Genomic DNA, 20,797 nt, shown 5'->3' with positions numbered 1-20,797 from the left:
AGTAGATTCTTTTAAAGACTAAACCTTCCACATTTTATTTTTAAGACTTTAAACCATTATTTAAGACAAAAAAAATCGATTTTTTCAAAATTTCAAATAGTCTTTTACCCAATAAAATCCAATTTTTGTTATATAATTACTAAAAACTTTTTTGCATATATGTCATATGTACCTCTATAAGGTCAATACACATTGTTAATAAATAATAAATGTAGAAAAATTATAGAATAAGGTTAATAACACTTGTTTGTTTACAATTGGTTTAATGACATTGAAAATCAAAAGATTATTTTTTGCTTAAGCAGTGGCAAGAATTTTTCTGAACTTTTTCCATTCATTAAGAGGACCATGTTCAGGCAAATACTTGACATTGCAACCATCTGGAGCAAGACGGCCAGCTGCTTTCAATTCTTCATATTCGGCACGATCGTACTTAGTAAATCCCCATTTCTTTGAAACATAAATTTTCTGGCGACCAGGGAACTTAAATTTTGCACGACGTAATGCTTCAACAACAGCTGCCTTATGGCGATCTGATGAACGTACACTCATAATAGGTTGCCCAATGTGTACTCTAGCTACGGTGCCTTGTGGTTTACCAAAAGCTCCTCTCATTCCAGTTTGGAGCCTTAGAAACAAAACAGAGGTAATTTTATCAAAATTATTTGGAATACAAGTACTTTATATAGACAAATAATAAATATTTGATATCTCTACATTTTTAAGATATTAAATACTTTTAAAAGATATTCATTTTAGTTGTTTTATATATTATAATATTTAATATTATTTACATACCTATCAGCTCCAGCACATGACAACATTTTGTTAATGCGAATAACATGGAATGGGTGAAGTCTCATGCGAATATGGAATTGATCTTTTCCAGCATTTTTTACCATATACTTATTTGCACAGATACGACCAGCTTCAAGAGCTTCAGAACTGAGTTGTTCATATTCATCTGATACCAAATGTACACATAATGGAAAATCTTCTACAGAAGCTTTCTTTTTTCCAAGATCAAAAATACGTATCTTCGGGTCAGGTACACCACGACAGAATCTTGATTTTGGATAAGGTTTGTTCTTACAATATCGATAGCTATAATAAAATATAAATAATTCACATTAAAAATAAATATAATTAATAAAATATGAACTAATGTTAGACAAATAAATATGTTGTCTAATAAAAATATAAAATTAAAGAACAAAGGATTATTTTTTGCCTAACCTCTCATATCATTCAATGGTTGCACATTAAAATCTTACCATTTATTTAAGAATATATTGAATTAAGAGAAACTAATCTATCTTATTTTATGGAGACTTTAATAAAATATAGAAAATTAATATTTTATTACATACCATCTAGCTGGTCTACGCCCCATATTATCTGTCAATAATAAATAAAAAAAATATTAATTAAATAGCAATATAATACTTATAAAAACTGATTTAGTAATTTAAAATGATATATAGTATCAGGATGCCTAATATATTTAGAGATATCTTTAGATTACGATGGATAAACGAAAACATTACCTTGTGATTCTTAACGATGTTAAACAAGAAAAGAATTAGTAGTCTGAACTGAGGGGAAAGTTAGTGTTGTGAAGTTAGCAGTCACTAGAAAGTTACTAGTTAAGGACGGTTTTCAATTGACGATAACTTTACGATGATGAAATATCAAAATTATGTGTTGAATGTAAGAAATATTTTTATAATGGAGTCAGTAGAATTGTCAGAAGAAGTTCCTTTACGCGTGCAATTTACAGTTGATGATTTAGATATTGAAATATTACCACTTATATATGAAATAATTCGGAGGTTCGTGTGTTTTAATATATTAACAACTAGGGTACTTATACCATTTAAATATCCCTTTGCTAAAATGCAAATATGATAGTAGATAACCTTATTTATATACATTTGTATTGTTTGAATTACTAAAGTAGCAACGTTTTTTTATCCATAAATTGCATGTATTTTTAATTCTAGAAACAATATTAATTTGGTTTTTGTAAATGTTATTACTTGTTTTATATTATCATTTAATCAATCTCATTATTTCATTGATGTAAGAATTTTGTTAAAAGTACAATAGATAATACTATAAAGTACTTGTAATATTAACGATTGAGTTGTAGATTAGGATTAACATGATAATAATATAATATAAACTTACGTGATTTATGTAAGAGGTATCTTTTATTTTAAATTATTATTTATAATTTTGTAGTTGCGTATAAAGGTAAATATTTATAATAGAACAAAAATTATGTAAGAAATTTGTAAAATTAAACATATTTAACCAAAGATTATAATAAGATATATTTGGATTCTAAAAATTGTATTATGCAATAAGTTTTTACTATATGTTCATTCAATTTATTTTTAGCATTGAAAAAGATCCACATGATACTACGCAAAAGGCCAAAGAATCTCAGGATACAAGCCACAAGATATTAGAACTTCAAAAAAAATTAGATTCTGCACGAGCACAGGTGAGACATTATAATGTAATAGATGCAAAAAATTAATAGTAATTCAATTTATAAATATTTTAAGTATATTATTTACAGTATAAAGGTAGATTTAAAACATTTATAACATATCATACATATGAATTAGGCATAATTATATTGATTTTTAATATGTATCATTTAATATATTATCCACATTTTGTAGATTAGAAGACTACCAGGAATAGAGTACAGTAAAGAAGAACAACTACAAAAACTTGAAACTCTTCGCAAACAGCTAAGGCTTAAACGAGAGCTTTTATTAAAATATCGTAATATGTGTACATTTGAAGTTCCAAAAGTATAAATTATTATTTAAGTTCTGAAAACAAAACAAAAAAATCGTATCATTATGCGCTTTTTTCGTAATTTATTAATGTTGCTTATGAGTAACGAACGTTTAATTAACAAGTTAGCAGAATCAAAACCAATGCAACACGTTGCAAAGATCGTAGTGCGTACATTAGTTCGAACAGGTACATTACATAGCATGCCTTCTCCTAATTCTGATCCTAAAGAATTTGTTAAATTTTTGAAAAAATTTGTTGAATCATTTAAAGAAAACTTAAAAAGCATAGAAAACTTTAAGAAAAAACCACCAAAATAATCTTTATAGAAATATTTTATAATTTATTAAAAGGTTAACTTAGTTGTAAAATAATTAGTTTCATAATAATAACATGTTAAATAATAAATTATAATACTAAATATTTAAAATCTGTCATTAGGATTAAATAGAAAATAAATTTGAGTTCTAATAAATATACAAGAAAAATTATTTTTATGAAAATTTTTATTCTAAAGTTTAAATACAATATAAATATAATATAATAAGTGCATTATAACACACAAGTTTATACTGTACACTTTATAAGCAAATTATAAAAGTGTTTTGTTATATCATAAATTAGCAATTTCCTTCTGAATTTCGTTTTAAGTAAAATAAATATGTGATATCACAAAGAAAGAACATCTGAATATATTCTTCATGCAAATATTTCACCAGACATTAATAAATATCATACAGGTCAACAAATGTTTTAAAGAATACATTTATATTTCTTATATAGATTATATTTGCTATAGTAAGTAATAGTATAAGATACATTCATGCTTATAAAAATAAAACACTTTATGAATAACAACGTACATTTTTTCGGACGTTTTGAAAACGTCAGTTTTTAAATTCAATAATTTAGTTATAACGTGAAAGACAATTTGTACTCTAATTAGGTTGAAAACACGATGTGCGTTACATGTAATAATTCAGGGGTTCTTTCTATGTTGTAGAAGAAAGATATTTCTGAAGAATATAAATGACCCCGTACTTGGATAAAACTTCTATTGCTATAAGAGATAGTTTTATATATTTGTTTATATAAATAACTATTAAAATAATACATGTATTTATATATCAACAGGGTGCCTCAAAAATCTAGGAAATTAAGAAAAATGTTGAAATATTTTTTAGAAAAAGAACAGTGACAGAATTTGTTTACAAATACAACTCTCATTATTAAATCCCGAGAGTTTGAAATGATTTGCATATGTGGAGTATGTATATGTATATACATGTATACGAATTTTGCACATAAATATCAGTTATACTTTTGTAGGAGGATTTTGTTCTGATAGAGGTTGAATAATACTGTTTGCAGTATTATGAGATCGTCCCCCCCTTCGTCCCCTACTTTTTTTATTTTGACTCATTCCAGATATTTGAAGTAAATTTTCTTGTTTCGATGTTTGTCCTTCAAACGAAGAACCTGTTTCTGTTGCATCTAATGACTAATACAATAAAATAAATACATATTCGTCATTGTATAAATGTAATATATACTCTTATGAACTAAATATTTTAATGACATACTTGCATCATGGATGAAGAACTTTGACGATATTGGGATGTTTTATTTGGTTTATTGGATCTACTTGTTTGTGTAGTCATAGTATTAGAATTTGCAATAAGTTTTAAGACATTCCCTACTGCTTTAGTTCGCCCTTCTCTGAATACCATTCTTTGTCCTGGTTTTATATATTCAGGATGTTTTATAAATCTAAAGCGTACTAAAGCTTTATCTCCAGTTCTTAAACAATCTTGGGACATGGAAATTATGGATGCTGTTTGCCTTATACTTCCACAATGTACTGAAAATAATTTGATGTAAACTTAATTACAAATGTGTAAATTAGAAATTAAAGTTTAGACACAGAGAGTTACCCATTGCTTGGTAGCAGGAACTAATTGTTGTAGGATGATGCAATACAAGAATTTCTCCTTCAAATTCCCAACAAGCCTGTGGATTTAATGCTGTTGCAACCATTACCATACCCTTTCGAATTTGTGATCTTTTAATTTTTTTTAATGCAAAACTAGCAGTTTGACCACCTCTCACTTCACGAACAGGCATTCTTTTTCTATGTATACTTTTTACTGCAATTGGAATGAAACGACCTAAAGGATCAGGTCCTAATAATAATGTGTCATTTAGTTTTATAACACCTTTCAGAGTTGTTCCAGAAACTACAGTACCAACACCCTAAAAAAGTATAGAAACAAAAATTGTAACAGATTTTTTATATGGAACAAAATTTAATAATATATAGTAAGTACCAATACTTACTGGTACTGAATATGTATCATCTATTTGAAACTCTGCTGGTTCATCATCATGACTAGTTATTCTTGCAGTTAATAAATTCAGAAACATTTTAAGAAGATTTAAATTTTCACCCGTTACATTCGATACTTGAAAAATAGGACACAACCTACATAAATTTATTGATAATTGAAGTACTTGTCTATTATAAGTAATATAATGTAAAAATGAAAGCTGACCGTTCTGATACAAAATTAGTAGCGCTAATGACAACATCATCAGGTGTCTTCACAGTAACAGGTACCTTCCTACATCCTGGAGATTTTAGGATCCTTATTAACAGTCTTAAATTTTCTTGTAATATATTTGGTGGACACATATCAATTTTTGTAACTACAACAAATACTGGTACCGACAAAGCTAAAGCTAAACCTAAGTGTTCTTTTGTCATTCCAACGATGCCAGCATTTGCTCCAACCATTAACATACCTAAAATATATTTAAAACTTAAAATTTTGAAAACTATATAAGTAAATATGTTTGTTCCATAAAATTATTAAATGGTTTTACCAAAGTCAGGTGCATGCCCTGTCATTCCAAACACTGTTGTTTTTAAGTACCTTTCATGTCCAGCAAGATCAATGAATGTTATGACTTTAGAAGATTTTTCACATATTTTTACCCAATCCAAAGAGCCATGTTCTGGTTTATTCACTACATTACCTAAGTACAGAATGTAATATATATGTATTACTCTATAATGATATAGAAATGCAATATTTAATATTTCATTTATTAATATCATTATCATACCAACACTATCAAATCCAAGAATATCATTTCCAACTGAACTAGTACGACCTGTTTCAGCTTCATGTTTATGACGAAATAATTTTTGACGAGCCAAACCTCGACCATTATCAAGTTCCCCATGTGTCAATACACCTAAAAGTGTCGATTTGCCAGCATCTACATTACCAACAACAGCCACCCTGTAAATAAACTCTGTTAAATCAACCTTTTTTATGTTACTTAATTATGCCATTTTAAATATATATTTTTATATCATCTGTATTGTCTGAAATAGAAACCTAATTTCTAAGAAATCTTGTCTGTCTAAACGTCTTCGCACTAGATATTGTCCTACAAGGCCTTGGTCTACTTTATTCTGACGTAAAAGTACACAGTCTGCTTCTAATGTAGCAGCAAGAGATTGTAAGGTGGCGACAGATGCTTCATATTCATCCTCTCTTAAACCATCTTCTGAACCATCTAAAATAATATTTAAATTATAAAATTTTTGTAAAAATTGTAAATATTATTCAAAATTAATTACAGACCTTCACCAATACCAATATCGAAAATTGTTTCACTTCCACCATCTTGAATTCTCTCTTTTAAGCGTCTAAGTAATAATTCATATTGATCTTCTGATGGACTAACTAAAACACTCTAAAATTTATTGTAATTAGTTGATTAATCTCACAATAGTATATTATACTATACATTACAATAAAATATAAAAATTAACACATACCTTTCCTCGTATATTAGAATAATCTACACTAGAAGCAAGTGCATGATCTTTTTCATGCAATTGTTTTCTGGTTGGTGTGATAATGGATCCACTTCCTGCCATGATTAACGTATATGTATAAGTTTCAACAGTTCAATAAATTATTTCTGTCAATGATTCCTGTACAATGATTCATATAAAAGCTTAAACTGTTTGTAAACACATTAATGTAATGAACATCTTCCAATATTTGAATCCAAATCTTCTTCTATAGATTCTTGGTATTAACACATGCATAACTGTCATATAATGATTTTAATGTTGGTATAAATTAACTTATCAAAAATGTATCATGTATAATTATTTTACGCACATTCTTTGTTACAAATCTGAAATTATATTAAAGAAGAATATCCTCATATTAAATGTCACATACAAAATTTAATATATTTTAAATTCGTGAATATAGAAAAATATTTCATTATTTCATAAATAAAACTGTCAGCTCCCTTAATCTATTTCTAAAACACATTACACGTATGCATAACATATTCATAACAATGAGAAGTTTTAAGAATAAATTTTTGGATTAAATAGCAAAATTTAAGGTAAATTTTATACTTAACACTATAAGATTTGAGTATTTTTGTTATGGAAAAATATATTTTTTTAATAGTATAAAATATTTAAGTCCATTGCACTCTAATTAAGCACTTTCTGTTTATCTTTAAAGAAATATATTGCTAACATACTGCGAACCAAATAACATATATACATATCGAATGGGAGGGTAAACTAATAGTATGAAAGCTGATAGTTTGTTTACATAAGAGTTATCATATTCGTTTACCTGTTACAATAGGTTTGTGTTGTGCACTATTCCTTTGCGTAATCGCGAAGCAAAATTTTACGTGACAGAAAACACCAATGCACTTACGAAAAAGCTGTCACGATTGCGTGATCTCATTCCTTCCAAGATGATGATCTATACTCTATAGTAATTTTACGTGTGTATTGAGAAAGATTGTGAAGTATCGATCATACTTATCGATAGTTTGAGTAAAACGACATTCTCGATTGTCTTATTGGAATCGATTTTTTGATTATTCAAAATTTGAGTTGACAATGTTAAATTGTCTTCTTACATTATATAAATACAAACATTCTAAAATGTATACACGATACTATATGTTGAGATCCTTTCTTTCAAGAAAAAAATATTGTTTAGTGATAAATACACTATTACACAACATTGCAAAACGTTTATTTCTTTACATTGTTATATTCTCATATCGTAAAATTAGATTCTTTAATATAAAGTTAGCTTTAGGAGACGCTACCAGAATATTTCGTTTTAAAGAAACCTTTAAAATGATTAAAGCATATGAATAAAATTTTGTAAAGTTTACACTATTTAAATTAAGATTATGGAAAGTATGTAAATTCAGATTAATCATATAATTGTTATCAATATTATTTTATTAATTTTAAGAACTATTGTTTTTGGTGTCCATGATTCATAGGTTATTTCTAAGACAGACACTAGTGACTGAAGAATACCTAACAACATAATGAAATATGTGCTATTTGAATAAAGTGTCATTTTATAAATTTATAATAATCTTAACGTTTCTAGAACATTGATCGTTATTCTAAATTGTTTAAAGCTGTGTCGAACTGAATTAGTCTGTATAAATTTGTTAAGATCGATACTTTTACGCGAAAAATCAATTAATATTTCCCATAATTCCTATTATATTATAAATCTAGAAATTTATCGAATTTCTTTTCACTTATAGCATAAAAGAAAATTAAATAAACAAGTATATTTCAATAAGCTTAATAAAAAATAAAATTATACTATTTCCACCATTATTATTGCACATACATATGTCTAATAATTCATTATTTTTATGCTTGTGAAAATAGCTTTACTCTGGCAACTCCCGGACTCACCACAAGAGGGATTCAAATAACAGCAAATTTTCGCAAGTTCTTTAATGGAACCTAATTTCTTTTAATCGTAAAATCTTTCCACATCCAAATGTATCCAAATGTCCCCGCGCGTAAGACGTGACCTGATACATAAACTTTGTTTATGAATTCAATTATAACAATACACCAAACAAAGCACAAAACTTTTGACTTTTACTTATCTTTCCGCTTTATTCCTTTAAGATTTAATTAGTCACTACAAGTTTGTTTCAAATATAATCGCTATCTATTAGAATGAGGTTTGAAAATAAATGCATTTTATAGATATAAATAGTTTCCACCTATAAACACTTCCGGCTAATACAGTGATATGTATATGTCATCTTCATATTTTCACCCTTCATGGGTAAATATCTACAAAACAGCTGTTCCATAGAGATGTTTATCACAATGTCTTTGAGATGCATTAAAAGTTCGGTTTCTGTCGATTGCTGAAATAATAAATGACAGTAATGTAGCGCCCAAAATGATCATCGCTGTGTAATTATACTTCTTAGTAATACGTAACCTCGATTACCTGTAGAAATTGTAGGAATAATCATGGCTCAATGTAAGTTAACCCCTCGTGAGTTTATAAATAATGCTTTTTCCCCACAAATTGCTGCGGTGTGTTCAACTGCTGCTGATGCAGCTTGTCAGAAAAATAATTTATCATTTGTTGAACTTCTGCAACCATTCTGTAAGTTAAATACTGAAGGTGAGGATTTCACAAGTACATTACTTTTAGTCATTACTTTTAATGGTCAATAATATCATTTTTATTGAGAAATTTACATTTAATTAACTATTATTTACTGTGTTTTATATACTCTCTTACATTTTGAAAATGTCATTGTATTACTTAAAATATTTAATGCTATTAATACTTGAGTGATTATATATATTACATATATATATTATATATATAATTTTTGATAGTAATAAAATGTATAAAATTGTGTATTATTAAATAAAATGAATGTATAGGGCATATGTTTCACATTAAATTCATTATTATCAGTATTATGTGTTTTTATAAAACATTGATCAATTTGTGTTAATATGTTCTTTCATTTTCAGGTCATTTTAAAGATCCCCAAGGAAATACTGTAACTATTAGAAATCTTCGACTTTTTATACAAGATGTTAATGCACATCCACCAGATCCAAGCATTGCTAGAAAAATGTTAAATGAAGCAGTTAATTCAGTTATATGTGAACATACAACTTCTATCCAAATTGGAACAACAGAGCTTGATATACCAGTCTCAGTTCCTTGGTTTGAAGCATGGAGAGAAATGTTTCTAAGCGTTCAATTCCCATCAGATCATGAATTCACAAAACATTTTCTTGCTTGTATGATAGTCATTTCTACAGCAGAAGACAATCCTTTGGAGAAGATACAAAATATGGGTGCACAGTTACATCAAAGTATACCTGGAAAATTGCCAAAGTGGTTTAATAACAATACACTTAGATACTATATCTTAATACATGATACTATACAGGATGATAGGAACAAGTATTTATTTTTATTTTGTTAGTTCTTTATATGTTAAGTTCTTTTAAATTATTTATTTACAATTTTTGTAGGGCTGAAGTAGTGTTTACAGAAATGAAAAATGTCTATGGTGCTAACAATTGTTTTTTATTACAAATGAATTCAAGACCACCAGGTCAGTTTGATGACAATACTCATTTGCCAGATCCTTGGAGTCAATTTTTAATAAGGCATTCAGAAATATCTGGAGGTAGTGAACAAGGTAGCTCTCCTCGTACACCAGCTGATACTAGTGGTGTTTCTGCTATGCCAAATGAAGTTACAACAGATACTGATAAGTATGTTTTTTTTATTATTTCCTTTAAATATTACTGGAATGAATGTTTAAATTCTATGTTTTAGGACAAGTCAAGCTGGGACACCAGTAGCTCCACAAAATTCTGTATTGATTTCTCCAGATGTAAATAGTACTGTTAGTTTTTCTTCTGAAATATCTGAGTCAGTAAATACACCTTTAGAAGTTGGACAAGAAGCTGTTTCTGTTACAATTCATCCTTTAAGTCCAGCAATTGAAAAGTCACAAAATCTAAGTTACATTGTACATATGAAAGGACAAACAGTTAGTGATACTCCAATAAATGTAAATGTTTGGGCAGATTCTCCTAGTTATATAGCAACACAACATGGTGCTAGATTGTCTACACAAGATCTTGAAAGACTACGAACATTAATAACAGAATTTTGTTTAAAAAGTTTATTTCCTTATGTAGAAAAACAAATTGGTCTACTGAATGATGTAATTTCAAATAAAAAAGGTGTCAGTAGATCACTTTTTAGTGCAACAAAACGATGGTTTGGAACGAACAAACCTGGAATACCAGGACCTACTCCGTCAAATGCTGTAATGTATGTTATTTATCAATATTTATGTATCAACCTTTCACATAATTGTAACTCATATAGTATTAGATGTGAAAAAAGTTGTAACATAGCATATATAAATATATAAAGTTCCAGCTTGTTTGGATTTCAGTTATACAACAGAATCACCAGAATTACAATTGCGTCGCTTAGGTGACTTATGTTTCATGTTTGGTCACTATTCATTTGCTTACCAAGCATACCATAGTGCAAAAAGAGATTTTGCAGCAGATCAAGCTTGGCTTTATTATGCTGGTGCTCTTGAAATGGCTGCTTTGAGTGCATTTATGCAAGGTGAAACTAATAGAAAGACTATTGAATATATGGATGATGCAATATTAACATATTCAAACAGTTGTAAAAAGCCTCAGTTTGCAACAAGAGCAACACTTCTTAGTGCTGAATGCTTAAAAGGCAAAAGTTTATATGGAGAAGCTGCAAAACAATTAATTCGTATGACTAGTGAAGATTCAGATTTGCGTTCTGCGCTTTTATTAGAACAAGCTGCCTATTGTTTTATTGGACCAAAAATGATGCGCAAGTATGCATTTCATGCTGTTCTTGCTGGTCATAGATTTTCAAAAGCAGGTCAAAGAAAGCATTCATTACGATGTTATCAACAAGCATACCAGGTACTTTTCAATTAATCTACAGTTAAAATATTACATTCAGTTGATTAACTTTTATATATTTATATATCTTTTGTTAGGTGTATAATGGAAGAGGTTGGTCACTAGCTGAAGATCACATACATTTTACCATTGGCAGACAAGCTGCATCATTAAAACAAATTTGTGAAGCTGTTAAAGCATTTGAGAAATTGCTAAATGCTTATAGTAAGCAAGCAGCTCCACAACAAGCTACATTTTTACGTGAATTTTTACATATCCATAATGTACGTATATATGTATTGTTAATAATTTTACATATTTCTTTGGTCTGTATGTACTACATTCCTTTTATATTAATTTTAATCCATATATTATAGCTACTGTTACAGGGAGGTTTATCAAATCATCAAGAGCTTCCAATCTTGCCTTTACCACTAATAGATAGTAATAATATTAAAGTATTACATGGTCCTGTGGTTATGCCACATGAGAATAATATTCCAGCAAGTCATGTATCATTTAATATGGAAGATTGTGATGATATAAGGTGGTCAAAACTGGAAGAGATGTTAATAACAGAAGCTCAGGGATCCCCACCTATGATATTTAAACCAACAATTTCATTATATTCTAAGACAAGTAATAACAGTGTAAAACCAAATGCAGTTTTGGATGAACCAGTGCATTTTTTTATCGAATTGTACAATCCATTACACATACCCCTGCCACTATCTAATGTAACTTTGTTATGGTTGTTTACATCTGCTGATGCACAAATTACAAATGAAATGAAGTTATCAGAACATTTAAAGCCAACAGAAGCGCAAGTAATCGAAACAATTATTTTGCAACCAGCTTGTAGACAACATATTACATTGTATCTTATACCAAAACAAGTAGGAGAATTAAAAGTGTTAGGCTTAAGCTATGATTTATCTAATCCAACACATACAATAGATCCTCCAGTTGTTAATCCAACAATAGCCATTACTGGAAAAAGGTTGTTTGAAATTAGAGGACCTAAATTAAAGAATATTAAAGAAAAACCTGGTGCAAATATGTATGGCACGGATTATAGATTGAAAATGAATGTTATTGAAAAGGCACCTTTTATGCAGGTAATTAATTTTTAATGCAGTGATATGTGAAATGTTTAATAACTTCTTAGTACAATTATAAACATTTATTTGTAGGTTTTCTTTAGTAAACTGACTTCAAAAATGTTATGTGGTGAAATTCAAAAGGTAGAAATTACATTAAAAAATGTAGGTAATGCACCATTGTCAAATGTTTATTTAGCATCTACAGATGCTAAATTGTTCTCATTAGGAGATGAATACATGAATACACAAGAAGGTAAATTTAATGAATACTTTTAGTTTTGTTTGATTTTCAACTAAAAGATTAAGAAATGTTTAATTGATGATGAGTTGATGTTAATGTATTAGTTGTCATTTCAGAGCATACAGGCAAGAAAAGTAATAAACTTATAATGAAAATTCCGTTAACTCCCAATAATGATACATTAAATGTTGGAGAAACTTGTATAATACCGTTGTGGATATGTGCACCTCACAGAAAGGGCACTCATCGCTTAGATTTACTTTTTTATTACGAAAATATTGATTCAAAAAGTATGATAAAACATCGACTTTGTAGACACACATGGCATTTCACAGTTTTTGATTCCATACATATTAGTGCAGTGGCTTCAAGAAGTATATTATTTAAAGATATTTCCCCCACATTAAACTTAATATTATGCATCAAAAATGCAAATCATGTTTATGATTCCATTATGAATGAAATTATGATGTCCAAAGTATTGCTTGAAAGTGATACTTGGTCTGTATTCAATTCATCTGTCTTACCAACTGATATTAAAATACAACCTCAGGAAATGTTTCATTTAATGCTTAAATTAAGGAAAAAAAGTGAGAATGAGTCAATATTTTCTGATGTATCCTTAACTCAAGAAATTGATAGTTTAACATCAAATATGGATTATCCATACATTAGTTTCATACAAAGAAGACATATTGCGTCATTAGATGTGAATGAAAATTTAAGTGAAATGCAACAGCAATTTCAACGATTGCCACAAAATGTGGAATCATCACCTTTGTCTGTGACTATGTCATTGAATTCTACTTTAATTCTCAAATGGCGAGCAAAAGTACTTGAGGGTGGGATTATTACTAGACAAGCGATTGGTCAACATCATCTTGATCTTAAATATTTGAACAAAACTTATAAACATCCAAAGGAAATTCAAATTGAGCCAAGTGAATATGGAGGGCGATTGAAGATCTTTGGACCAGACAAAAACATACCCAATTCTTTGGCTGTGACTAATAAGGAACAAATTTTAGAAACAGAGTTTTTGAAGAATACAATTTCTTTTTCTTTGAGTCATGCTAGACAAATCACACATAATTTTAATCGAAGTCGATTGTGCTTTGTTCCAGTAATAATGTACATACAGAATCATTTAGAATCACAAATTGATATTAAAGTCACTACAATAGGTACTAGCAGGTATATATTACTGAAAGATTAACATACGTATGCATACATATTTTATAGAATATCAAAAGTAACAATTTTGTAAATGTACATATTATTTTGTTTTTTTTCAGTGGGACACATCTTCCAAATATAAAATCACAACTGTATTCTCTACAAGCATCTACGTTCTATAGATATGCTTGCCACTCAGCGATTTGTTCTCAGATAGAACCACTTACCAGCAATACTGTAAAACTACAAGCTTTACTTCTAGCTCCTGGCACATACGATTTAGCCGCGCGTGTAGAAGTCTCTGTAAGAGTTGTAAATACTAGGGAATTCATCTTGCAAAAGTGGAAAATGGAGAGCATATGTATTATTAATGATGATAGTAAATAGTTAAAAAGTATAAAGGTATTATTATTGCTATTAAATAATGTAATAGATTAATTTCATTTATATAATTTAAAATCATTCCTCAATGTTATGTAAATATCTAGTACAGATTATTATCATTACATTATCAATTATTATAATTACAAAAAACTAGCATGTATTATTTAACTTGTTCCATCTCTTTAACTTTTTCAGATACGTTCAAATGTGAGTAAAATTATACATGTTTTTGAATATATTAACTATTTGTTACAGCATAATCCATAGTACCTGTTCCAGATGGAATAGTCCATTCTAAAAAGATTGTTGTAAATTATATTATTATAGATCAACATATTAAATCATCTTATATAAAAGTATACTCAGTTATAACCCCTTGAGTAAATATCAAAATTATACTAAAAAATCCATGTCATGAATATATATTTTTTAGACTAGCATTTAATTTTAAACCAAAATCAGGAGAATCACTTACAAACATGTAGTTACAAAGTGATGTAAACGATAAATACTTAAATATAAATGATGAATTTTTGTATTGCTATTTTTATTTTTTTATTATTTTTAATGAATTTCTTATAATAAAAATTTAAATACTTGTATGAAAATATATATTCATATAATACTACAATAAAATGTAGCTAAATACAATAATAAATTACAAAAAGAAATGTTCAAAACTTAAAAACAATCATCAAAATATTGAAATAATTAATATACACATTAGAATTAATTATACAATATGACCAACACTGATTTCATACACTATTAATATGTACAAGATATTAATAGAAACATTTAAGCAACAGAGATTTCATTTATAATGGATTGTGTTTGTAATATAAATCTGTATCAAATGATTAGTTCAAGAGATTGTATAGCAATATTTTTAGATATTTATTCAAAGAAATTTAGATTTAAATATATTTTAAAGTAATATGTAATATTAAAATACACAAGTAATAAATTTGAAAGGGCACATACTCACATGACAATGACACATTTTTGATAGTGTTATTTATAAATAATTTCTTATATTTTACACATTAACATTATACAACAAGTGAGCTAAACATTTTTACATAAATAGAATAAAATAAATTAGTAAATTTCGTAAATAATAAATTATAAATATATTTATACTTGCACAATTTTTGTGTGCATATATTACATGCAACATGCATACACAACAGTAATGACATTTTGACATAAATTATTTATGCACAATGATTTACGTTTCATATGGTCAATATCATATAATATTATGACAAGAAGATTCCTGAGTTAATTTATTAATATAAATACATATTGTTAATTTGAATTACGTAAAAGATATTAACTAAACAATGACATTAACACTAATTTTACCAAAAAGTTAAAATTATTTGTTCCAAGTGTTTTTATACAAGAATTACTTTAAATTCCACAACTTTTCTGAAGACACATATGAAGTATATCTTAATGTATCGGGATCTGTCGAAACTTCGAGCGTTAATTGATAAAAGTAAAGAAATTTCATTTTATATATTATAAAATATCTTTAAAGATAAAATGAATATTAAAATAATTATATTCACTTCGTTTATACATTATAGTTTTCTATTCGTAGAAAAATTATAAACTTCTTTTTATCGACATCACATTTATATGAATTTTAATGATGAGAGCTAAAGGTACAGACACATATAGACAGACGTATTCGTATATAAATTTAGACGTTTGTCAATGCTTTAATTCATGTTTCACTTATCCTTTTGTTAGCACGTAGTAAATGTCAATTTGTAAATACATAGAGTAATAATACACACAGTAACAATTATGATTTCAAAAAATCTGTTTGTACACTTTTTTCAATCTATCAATATTCGATATTGTACCGAACAGAAGTTATCGAATATAAAATTAATTTGTTTATGAAATCATAGTGATACAATTTGTACGCTTAATTGCATTTTCATAATGTTTTTCAACTTTTTTAAATTTCACTATGCCGATTTCCATATACATATCGCTAAGTTTCCAGCGCAATACATGTATAGCAAATGTTTCAGTTGATAAGTTATTTCGAATCCATAGCCTTCACCTACGACCGTGTGCCACGAAGCGCCAAATTTCTTATCCATTGTCTCTTTGATCATTCGAGAAACGCTTTCGTAATTATCCGCATATTTTTCCGCCGCGGTAACGCATAATTCCATTGCTTCTTGTTTCATTTCATCTGACATATCACATTTCTACAACATAAATAATAACAGAAAAATTTTCATAAAAACAATTATGTAAACTATCAACTAAAGTAATAAATTTTGAGTAAACAAAATAAAAAATGTACGAACAATATTTTACGTGCCTAATTTTGGAAATAAAATATCACAATTTAAATAAATATTCAGTCTAATTATATCTTTACAATTTAATTAATTTGAAACAGTTTATCAAAATAAACATTTCAATTATACACAAATCCATTAATCTAATACCAAATTAATTATATAATAATAATTTTAATAAAACATATCTCGATATATAAGAATAATGTTTTTCACATAATGACTTCTTCTATTGATCAAACACCGATGAAAGCAACAAAATTTATTTCTCTTCAATATATTTTCTAATATGATACATGCAGAGTATATTTTACTTACCCTACACAAAGGATACGTATGTAAAATTTTAACGACGTCATCTTTTTTCACTTCAGTCATTTTTTCAATTAAAGTATCATCAAAATCGTATCAGGTACTACTGCTCCTATTTGCGGGACAATCAGGAAATTGCCATCTTTCAGGCGCACGTTTACTCCTGAACCCCTAAGTCAGAGGTTCTCAAATTGTAACCTAAGTATAAGGGTGAAATAATTAGTAAACAATATCTACATCGGATTGTGTTATTTTAAATTCATTATTTTACAATTTCACAATGTGTTGAAAATATTTCATTAAATGTAAACGATGTATACATATTAGTATTTTTATTTTCAAGGAATCTACTTATTTATCAAACTTTAGAAAAGAAATATATAAAGTATAGTTTGTTTTCTCAGATTTCTTGTAAAAACATATATGTTTTAATTGTAAAATATAAGAATTTAGTTATTAGTATATTTTGTGTACTAAGTGACAATTTCATATTTTCACATTTGATTGAAATCTCAATGTTAAATTATCAAATTTAATAAAATTCTAATTAAGTACTTTGTTATTAATGATTAGGAGTGAGGTTAGATTTTCTTTCTGAAAACTTCTATAGGTTTATTCATTCGACTATTGAATGTGAAAAAGTCGAACATTAATAAAAATTTATAGTTAATGTTTGTTATAATATATGTAGTGTATAAATACACTTTAATGTAATACAACAAATTGTACTATTGTAATAGTTGTATTGATTTTATAAAAATATTAAAATTACAAACAAAATATTTTCGATAATTTTATAGGTTATTTAATATAAGCTTAACATTGAAAAACGCATTTCATATTCTAAAAATAAGAGTAAAACCAAATATCTTTAATTCATTATTATAATAATTTGTCTTTAGAAAAAATGGCATCTCGATTTAGTGGAGCATTACAAATTTCAAATTTGGATGATTTCATCACTCCATCTCAGGTACTTATTTTACTGTTTGGCTTTACTATAATATGTCATTATAAATAATTTATTTTTTTTATAGGAATGTATAAAACCTATAGAAATCCAAGCATCAAAAAGGAAAACTGGTGCAAAAATAAAAATTGAGGAAGATGGAACGCCTATAACATTAAATGAAGTATAAAATTTAATTATATATTTTTTAAAAAATATTGTAATATTATTTCAGTGTTTTATCTGTACTATGGTTATTAGGCTGGACAATTTGAAAAATTACAGAAAGTTGAAATCACACTTGCTGATTGTTTGGCTTGTAGTGGTTGTATTACATCTGCAGAAAGTGTATTAGTTACACAACAAAGCCAAGAAGAATTGTTGCGTGTATTTAGGGAAAAAAAGTTACAATATCAGGTAACATTGTGGAAAAAATATGTTCTTTTAATTTATGTATTCAAAAGTAAATGAGCACTAATGTTATATTGTGTATAACATATTTATGATAAGTTTCATATGCAATTTTCTAGAGCGATAATGGTACATGTACAGTATTTATAGTAGTCAGTCTTTCTGTGCAAGCAGTGTTATCTATAGCAGAACGTTATAATCTTAATCCAGAAGAAGCACAGCATAAATTAGCTGGTTATTTTTATCAATTAGGAGCAGATACTGTGTTAGACATGACTGTAGCCGATGATTTTGCTCTTCTAGAGTCTGCTAAAGAATTTATAGAACGTTATAAAGCAGCTAAAGAAGGTTTAAAAAATCAATTACCAATGTTATCTTCTTCTTGTCCAGGTAATGTTATGAAGAATGTTTTGTTTCAAAATACATATACTTAGTGCAATCATGTAAAAGAATAAAATAACATGCTCCTAAATATAGGTTGGGTGTGTTATGCTGAGAAAACTCATGGTAATTTTATACTTCCATATATAAGTGTAACAAAATCTCCTCAACAAATTATGGGATCATTAGTTAAATATCATTTAGCTGAAACTATGGGTCTTTCACCAGAACAAGTATACCATGTAACTCTTATGCCTTGTTATGATAAAAAATTAGAGGCATCTAGAGAAGATTTTTACAACCATGAAAGAAAATCTAGAGATATAGATTGTGTTATAACACCAAGTATGTACTTTAAATTTTACATGATACATATATCATATTTGTTTAATCTAATTTTTTATAGTTGAACTAGAACAAATGCTTAGTGAGTACAACGTGATATTAAATGAAATAAATGCAAGGGATGTTCAAAGACCTTTTGACTCGCAGATTGATAATTTGAGAAATGTATTATATAGTCACAGTGGTTCAGGATCCGGCGGTTATGCGGATTTTATTCTTCGTTATGCTGTTAAACATTTATTTGAAGAGACAGATATAGTGGTTGAATTTAAGAGTCTCAAAAATCCTGATTTTCAAGAGGCAGTTTTCCAAAAGAATGGACAAAGGCTTTTAACATTTGCAATAGTTAATGGATTTAGAAACATACAAAATCTTGTGCAAAAATTGAAACGAGGAAAATGTCCATATGATTATGTTGAAGTTATGGCATGTCCCTGTGGTAAATTTCATTTAAAATATATTGTAATAAGGATGATACCATTAGATAATCTATTTATATATTACAATTTAATTGCTAGGATGTCTGAATGGAGGAGCACAAATTAGGCCCTTGAATAATGTTCAACCACGTGAATTAGCATTAAAATTGGAATCTATATATCATGAACTTCCTCAAAGTAATCCTGATAAAAATCAGGTGGTTCAAAATTTATATAAAACTTGGTTAGGAGGAGAACATACAGATAAAGCTGTAACATATTTCCACACTCAATACCATGAAATAAAAAAAATGAATACAGCTCTTACAATAAAGTGGTGATTATAACAACTAGAAGGGATTTAAGACTATACGTCTATTTCATACAATGGATATATCATTACATACAAATATATCTTTAACATATTATTTAAAATGTATTACATAAAATGTTGTTACTATTGAACGACATGAGATTTACAATGTTATTTTTCTATTACTAGTTTTAAATACACTAGACAATTGGTTCAGAAGTATAAAAAACGTAATTTGTAAGTAGCTTGATAAATACAAATATGTAAATACATTTAGTAATAAACAAATATATACAATTAAATTAAGATATATAATTATTTATGATGAATGTGTAAATATAATATTATCAACAGCGATTTTATTTAAATAATAGATTTATTAGATAGAAGTATTTCACAAAAAGTAAAACACATACCACAACGAACATAAACTATACTTTTTATAAAATAATTATCTTATAACTAAGTTTATTCTATACAATGTTAAAATGTACATTAAATATAAAATGTTACATAGATTGTGTACCGATTATCTTTCTATCACATTTATACAGTAATACATTTGTTCAAAGTGCAAAAGATTGTCTTTTATAGTTTTTTCATATGTTTCATTAAATAATCTAACATGACTAGTAATAATTATTGAAAAAAAAGCACTTTCAGAGAAAACTATTCTTTTATATTTTTTCTTTAATAGTGTACTTGTACTTTGTATATACTTTAAAGTAACATTTTGTAATTTATATATGCGCAAAGTAACAAACTTACTTTTTTTACTATAAT

General features: G+C 27.4%; 7 protein-coding genes across 16 annotated transcripts; 4 read left to right on the top strand and 3 right to left on the bottom strand.

The window, feature by feature from the left end:
• Positions 1-219: 219 nt before the first annotated feature.
• Positions 220-1,602, bottom strand: Rpl10 (ribosomal protein L10). Its single transcript, XM_076308433.1, has 4 exons — positions 1,548-1,602; positions 1,371-1,398; positions 799-1,104; positions 220-628 (listed from the first exon to the last, which is right to left on the bottom strand). Exons 2-4 carry the CDS (start codon positions 1,391-1,393, stop codon positions 298-300), a joined length of 660 nt encoding a protein of 219 aa, XP_076164548.1. The 5' UTR covers positions 1,394-1,398; positions 1,548-1,602; the 3' UTR covers positions 220-297.
• Positions 1,603-1,698: 96 nt separating this feature from the next.
• Positions 1,699-2,834, top strand: Med9 (mediator complex subunit 9). Its single transcript, XM_076308748.1, has 3 exons — positions 1,699-1,832; positions 2,404-2,509; positions 2,694-2,834. Exons 1-3 carry the CDS (start codon positions 1,729-1,731, stop codon positions 2,832-2,834), a joined length of 351 nt encoding a protein of 116 aa, XP_076164863.1. The 5' UTR covers positions 1,699-1,728.
• A 45-nt stretch (positions 2,835-2,879) lies between these two features.
• On the top strand, positions 2,880-3,305 carry LOC143145404 (uncharacterized). Its single transcript, XM_076308750.1, has one exon. The coding sequence runs from the start codon at positions 2,880-2,882 to the stop codon at positions 3,132-3,134; it is 255 nt and encodes an 84-aa protein (XP_076164865.1). The 3' UTR covers positions 3,135-3,305.
• A 176-nt stretch (positions 3,306-3,481) lies between these two features.
• On the bottom strand, positions 3,482-7,651 carry Gtpbp1 (GTP-binding protein 1). The gene is made up of 11 exons (XM_076308747.1): positions 7,494-7,651; positions 6,665-7,032; positions 6,468-6,579; positions 6,219-6,399; positions 5,941-6,119; positions 5,698-5,850; positions 5,367-5,616; positions 5,152-5,296; positions 4,749-5,067; positions 4,398-4,675; positions 3,482-4,315 (listed from the first exon to the last, which is right to left on the bottom strand). Exons 2-11 carry the CDS (start codon positions 6,764-6,766, stop codon positions 4,130-4,132), a joined length of 1,905 nt encoding a protein of 634 aa, XP_076164862.1. The 5' UTR covers positions 6,767-7,032; positions 7,494-7,651; the 3' UTR covers positions 3,482-4,129.
• A 1,303-nt stretch (positions 7,652-8,954) lies between these two features.
• On the top strand, positions 8,955-14,896 carry L(3)76bdm (trafficking protein particle complex subunit 8 homolog l(3)76BDm). Of its 4 annotated transcripts, XM_076308744.1 has the most exons (11): positions 8,955-9,335; positions 9,698-10,139; positions 10,211-10,456; positions 10,521-11,024; positions 11,152-11,671; positions 11,749-11,934; positions 12,028-12,768; positions 12,844-13,006; positions 13,099-14,188; positions 14,290-14,572; positions 14,750-14,896. In XM_076308744.1, the coding sequence occupies exons 1-10, from the start codon at positions 9,179-9,181 to the stop codon at positions 14,555-14,557; spliced, it is 4,317 nt and encodes a 1,438-aa protein (XP_076164859.1). In that variant the 5' UTR covers positions 8,955-9,178; the 3' UTR covers positions 14,558-14,572; positions 14,750-14,896. The 4 variants fall into 4 exon arrangements, with proteins under 4 accessions (XP_076164859.1, XP_076164861.1, XP_076164858.1 ...); XM_076308746.1 differs by lacking the exon at positions 14,750-14,896 and having other exon boundaries at positions 8,955-9,317; positions 14,290-14,728; XM_076308743.1 differs by lacking the exon at positions 14,750-14,896 and having other exon boundaries at positions 14,290-14,728.
• Positions 14,897-16,037: 1,141 nt separating this feature from the next.
• On the bottom strand, positions 16,038-17,409 carry LOC143145270 (dynein axonemal light chain 4). Its single transcript, XM_076308486.1, has 2 exons — positions 17,203-17,409; positions 16,038-16,788 (listed from the first exon to the last, which is right to left on the bottom strand). The coding sequence occupies exons 1-2, from the start codon at positions 17,260-17,262 to the stop codon at positions 16,540-16,542; spliced, it is 309 nt and encodes a 102-aa protein (XP_076164601.1). The 5' UTR covers positions 17,263-17,409; the 3' UTR covers positions 16,038-16,539.
• LOC143145269 (putative cytosolic Fe-S cluster assembly factor GH10760) lies at positions 17,329-20,324 on the top strand. 7 transcript variants are annotated; one of them, XM_076308481.1, is made up of 8 exons: positions 17,329-17,378; positions 18,099-18,169; positions 18,234-18,329; positions 18,407-18,562; positions 18,676-18,946; positions 19,034-19,282; positions 19,344-19,721; positions 19,801-20,323. In XM_076308481.1, the coding sequence occupies exons 2-8, from the start codon at positions 18,104-18,106 to the stop codon at positions 20,040-20,042; spliced, it is 1,458 nt and encodes a 485-aa protein (XP_076164596.1). In that variant the 5' UTR covers positions 17,329-17,378; positions 18,099-18,103; the 3' UTR covers positions 20,043-20,323. The 7 variants fall into 7 exon arrangements, with proteins under 7 accessions (XP_076164596.1, XP_076164595.1, XP_076164593.1 ...); XM_076308480.1 differs by having other exon boundaries at positions 17,335-17,406; XM_076308478.1 differs by lacking the exon at positions 17,329-17,378 and adding an exon at positions 17,416-17,501.
• The last annotated feature ends 473 nt before the right edge of the window (positions 20,325-20,797 follow it).

The sequence above is a fragment of the Ptiloglossa arizonensis genome, chromosome 4, assembly GCF_051014685.1.
Source record: "Ptiloglossa arizonensis isolate GNS036 chromosome 4, iyPtiAriz1_principal, whole genome shotgun sequence".
Taxonomy (NCBI): domain Eukaryota; kingdom Metazoa; phylum Arthropoda; class Insecta; order Hymenoptera; family Colletidae; genus Ptiloglossa; species Ptiloglossa arizonensis.
This window is presented reverse-complemented; position numbering and strand designations above follow the sequence as displayed.